Source organism: Antrostomus carolinensis, unplaced genomic scaffold, assembly GCF_000700745.2.
Source record: "Antrostomus carolinensis isolate BGI_N321 unplaced genomic scaffold, ASM70074v2 scaffold8155, whole genome shotgun sequence".
NCBI lineage: Eukaryota > Metazoa > Chordata > Aves > Caprimulgiformes > Caprimulgidae > Antrostomus > Antrostomus carolinensis.
This window is the reverse complement of record NW_010318469.1, coordinates 14,064-18,725: the sequence shown is the minus strand read 5'-3', so window position 1 is coordinate 18,725 and position 4,662 is coordinate 14,064. Positions and strand designations below refer to the sequence as shown.

The window sequence follows — 4,662 nt, the reverse complement described above, 5'->3', positions numbered from 1 at the left end:
ATCCTCTTCATGAGCTACCAGGAGATATTTTTTTTTTCCCTTCTTTTTTTAACTTTTTCTTTTTTTTTTTCTTTTTTTTTTAAAATACTGTTCACCGTGGCAATTTCTTTTAAATTACTTGTTCTGAGGTGGAACATCAGAATTAACTTCTGCTGGAAGCATGGATATCTGAAGAAAATGGGAATGAACCTCTGCCTGTTGACAGCCTCTGAAGAGGCTATTACACAAATTCACGGCAGCGGAGAGCCACTTTGAAAAAAAAGGTAGAAAGTAGAGTAAAGAAAGAATAAAACCAATAAGAAACAATACATATGGGTCCAGCCACAGCTGTGTTCCAATAGTAAGATACAGATAAATTATGTGGATGGTTGGAAAAAAAGACTTGTATAAGCCAGTCACATACACAAGAAAGAATATTCCACAGTTTAAAATTCCTTACTCCAGATTCTATTCTGGCATACTTACATTTCAACTAAGTGTTCTCAAAAATCTGTCTTTGAGGAGAGAGAGCTCGTATCTCCTTCTGCTCAGAATCTGACTGCTGCCCTAAACTGGAATCTTCTATTCTTAAAAATTATACAGCCAGCAAGAAGGAAACAGTTTGGTTCAATATGCTAAAGCAAAAACAGTTTCCAAAGCCTGAAGGCATTAATCCATTTGCTCAAGCTTAAGCACAGAGAATATCTATATGGGTATATAATTTTAACTAATATTGACAACATAGTTTATTTCTTTGACTTTGGTGAGAACATACTAAAAGATAGTTAAAATACTATCTTTTAACTATTTCTATCTGGAAAACATAGCACCTGAGAACAGCAAGTATTTATATTCACTTTCAGCAGCTGTAGAGTACCTCTTAGCATATCTTCTGCTTTTTAGAAATCCTTTGTTACCTCCATTCCCAACAGTCTAAACAAGGTTGATAGCTTGCATTAAATTAAAAAAATAATTTTAAAAGACTGAAAACATGCTTTTGTGAAATGATAATTAGCAAACAAAAAAGGTTAAAAAAAATTCACCCACACGCACACACACAAAACTATAAATCAAGTCAATAAAATGTAAAAGCAGGGCTGCAAAAAAACACTTGTAATTTATAATTTTCAAACTCCAGAGGAAGTAAAGCCATGAAAGCTGCCTGACTTATTTGCAGTTGCATTATGTTTTGATGTTTCTCAATTTAGAAACAGGATAACATAGTGCTAAAGAGTTTTGGCCCTGCAACAATGAGAAACGCCTGACATCAGAACTACTTCATAAATTTGCGAAGGCATTTATAATCTAGCCTAGATAAAAATAACTCTGCACAAATACTCTAGAAAGTCCAACTGAATTTGTTTTTAAACCACAACAAGAGAAAAGTATTCCAGTATAGAATATGGAGGAAGGAAAAACTGGTATGGAAAGTTAAATCAGTTCAATGACTTGAATAGCTATGCCTGAGTATTTTTACTCTTAGCAACCAAAACAAAAAAAACCCCAATCAACCAATAATATTGTTGTCACTAGCATATTAAAGTTTTCAGTTTGGCTGGACCCTGCAAAATGCCCCTTTTCCAGAATCAAGTAAAAGTATTCCCCTTTCTGCCTTCATCCCCATCCCCCAAAAGTTAAATATTTAATTTTATATTACAGAAAAATACAAATTTAAATCAAAATTATTTACAATAATTCAGAATCGGCATTTGCTATCAGTTCTGTATGAAGCCTGACATAAATGATAATTCTGATACCAGTAAGCTACTTAATGCTTATATATGCACCAGTTAAGACTTTTCATTGGCTGTCTTGCCCAGCTTTGAAAGCAATACACATTCTCCTGCCTTCCTGACTCTCCAGTAAATTGCGTTTAAATTACAATAATATTGTAATGCTTCTTCCATGCTACATTAAGTAATATGCCAAATCTTAAGACTGCAATGTGTATCTTGCGAGTTATTTCAGAGTAATTGTTCTGAAGAAACATTTATCTTAACTGATGTCCCCACTCCTCCAAAAAGATGTATTAGGTTTCCCTCCTTTGTACCAAGTCTTAAATAACCTGTACAAATAAAATTTCAGGGAGCCTTTTTACAGAATAAAATCATCACAGATAGATCATCAGGAGGAAAAGTATGTACTCCAATTTGGAGGAAAGGGGTGCAAGTTTAAAACAAGTTAGCTACTGGACTGACATAAGAAGATTCTTCTGTCTTTAGGAGTCTCTTCTAGTCCATCAAATAAATAAATCTGTATAAAAGAGGACAGGTCAAAAAGTAATCAAGCTGTCAAAGAATATGCAACTTGCAAGTCAACAGAAGCCCAGCCAATAGCTTACATAAAAGCAGGAAAAAATAAGATTCGATATGCCTTAATTTAAAAAATAATTAATAATGCATCTCACCCCTATTTAAGACTATAACCTGAATATCAAATTTAGGAGTCCAGACTAATCACAATTAATGTGGCTCTCCACTGCATCAAACATACATTATCAAAACAATTAAAAACTTTCACATTCTTAAATCTAAATTATTAACTCCCACAAAAAAGTCTTCCAAATAAATAGTTTTTTTAAATGAATTTAAAAGTTGTCAAAATCTATCAGAAATAAATTATTGATAAACCACCTTCATCGTCTTCCCCTCATTATTTAGATCAGAATCTACCAGCAACAAATGATATTCAAGCCCTGATGAGAGACTATTTCTCACAGTCCATGTCTCTCAGGATTTCCCCATTCCCATATGGTTATTGCTGAGCAGGTGTGGCACAGTGAAAATGCAGCATTGGGTTGTTGGTTTTTTTGTTGTTTGTTTTTTGTTTTGTTTTTTTTTTTTCCTTTCTTGTTTTTGTTCATCAGGCAGTGTTTTATACGGTACATGCAAGTCTGCTTCAAGCAGAGGAATAACAGCAGCTCCAGGCTCTGTTGACCTCAATACTGGTCTGTGTAGGAAAGACAGCAGTAGTAGAAGTAGCAGCTACATTAAACAAAGAAGCGTGCATGGCCATTCCGGTTCAACTTCAAGATCTTCCCAAGGCGCTGTTTAGCAGTTGCCATTCCTTTCTTTGGACGTTTGCCTGAAAAATGAAACCAAGCACTTCTATCATTGTAGAACAGAGATGAAACCCAGTTTTCAAGCTGAAGGAGGCAAAATTTTCACCTGAACCAGTTTTAAAAAACAAAAGAACAAAAATACATAACAAAACAAAACCCCCACCCCCAAAAAAAAAACCCCAAAAAATCTCTTCATTTGTCTGTTTGGGAGCAAAAAAACAGGGAACCAGAACTGTAAAAAGCCAGGAATTGTTTTCCCTAAACTCTGGCTACTATTATAATAAATAAAGTGATTATATTATTTACAAATTTTTCCAGTCTAGGGAAGGGCAGTGGGTGTGGCAGGGGAAAATCTAAACTGAGCTTCCTGAATTTGGCTCAAGGAAGCTACTTCCTTAAAGTAAATGACAGAAAACAAACTAGAAACTAAAAACCTAAATATTACGATGATCAGACTATTTTTGAAGTGTCACAGCTTTTCAACCTTCACCTCTATAAACAAATCTGATTCAGGCCAGTGTTTCAGAGTATAGTTGTGTTTTTTTTCCCTATAATAAATGCATAATAGACACACCTGCAGAGGCACAACAATAACCATGAAAGTTTCATCTGACCACACACCCAGTTACATCTCCCTTAATCCTCCTCACATTCTGTGCCAAAGTTGTGTGTCCACAGGATGCCCATTTTCTATTTTTCCTCAAGGTCTAAGTCTGTCCTTTTTTCAGTTTCTGCATCTAACAGCTTTTTGATGTTTACAAGCTCCTTTGCCCAGTCTCTTCCCCCTCCCGCCCCCCCATCTGGCAAGAGGACACAGAGAAAAACATTACCTTTTGTCGCCTGGTTGCTGATAGGGGGTGGATTTGACGCTGGCCTCTTTGTTGGATGAAGTGGTACAGACAAGGATGTTTCACCATATGGCCTGTCAGGGCTAAGGCTGCCATCACTCAGCCGACATTCTCCTTGAATTAGATTGGAGTCTCGTGTATACTTGCCATGCTGAAAACTCAAGCCGTTGTTGTGGACTATACTTCTGTTTTCCTGAACCTTATGACTGGCTTCTGATGCACCCTCTTTCTTGATATATTTTTGAGTTTTACTTGTATCCTAGTATGGAAATGAGAAGAAGTGGAAGTTGATACCTTCTGGCTACAACTTCACTCCAGTTTTTCTAGTTACACTAGTGTATCTTTGAAAAGGGTATTTCCGTTCCACCAGTGTCTGACCACTTTATGATTCCATCATTTATTTTAGTATAGATACCTCTTAAAAATAAGATCCAACATAGTATCTCTGTGCAAACTTTTCCATATGCACTTAAGGGCAATGCTATAGATTAATTACACGTACAGTATACTCAATTTCTCTGCTTTTTGGTTTCAGTTTGCAGTGATCAAAACAAGTACAACTGCTCTTGATTAAACCAGTCATTACAGCAAGCCATACCATAACTGTTGACTACATAAATCACAGAATCACAGAATCACAGAATGTCAGGGATTGGAAGGGACCTCGAAAGATCATCCAGTCCAATCCCCCTGCCGGAGCAGGAACCTAAACAATTTTACACAGGAAGGCGTCCAGGCGGGTCTTGAATGTCTCCAGAGAAGGAGACTCCACAA

The 4,662-nt window shown here is 36.2% G+C and overlaps 1 protein-coding gene across 1 annotated transcript in view; it reads right to left on the bottom strand.

Moving 5' to 3' along the window:
- Nucleotides 1–2,554: 2,554 nt before the first annotated feature.
- The window catches only part of KDM7A (lysine demethylase 7A), a gene marked incomplete at its 5' end in the record, with an annotated part of 15,594 nt that continues 13,486 nt past the window's right edge, over nucleotides 2,555–4,662 (bottom strand). The window contains 2 exons of the mRNA XM_010168910.1: nucleotides 2,555–3,063; nucleotides 3,871–4,147. Coding sequence (XP_010167212.1) covers nucleotides 2,969–3,063; nucleotides 3,871–4,147 — 372 coding nt within the window. The remainder of the gene's footprint in view (nucleotides 3,064–3,870; nucleotides 4,148–4,662) is intronic.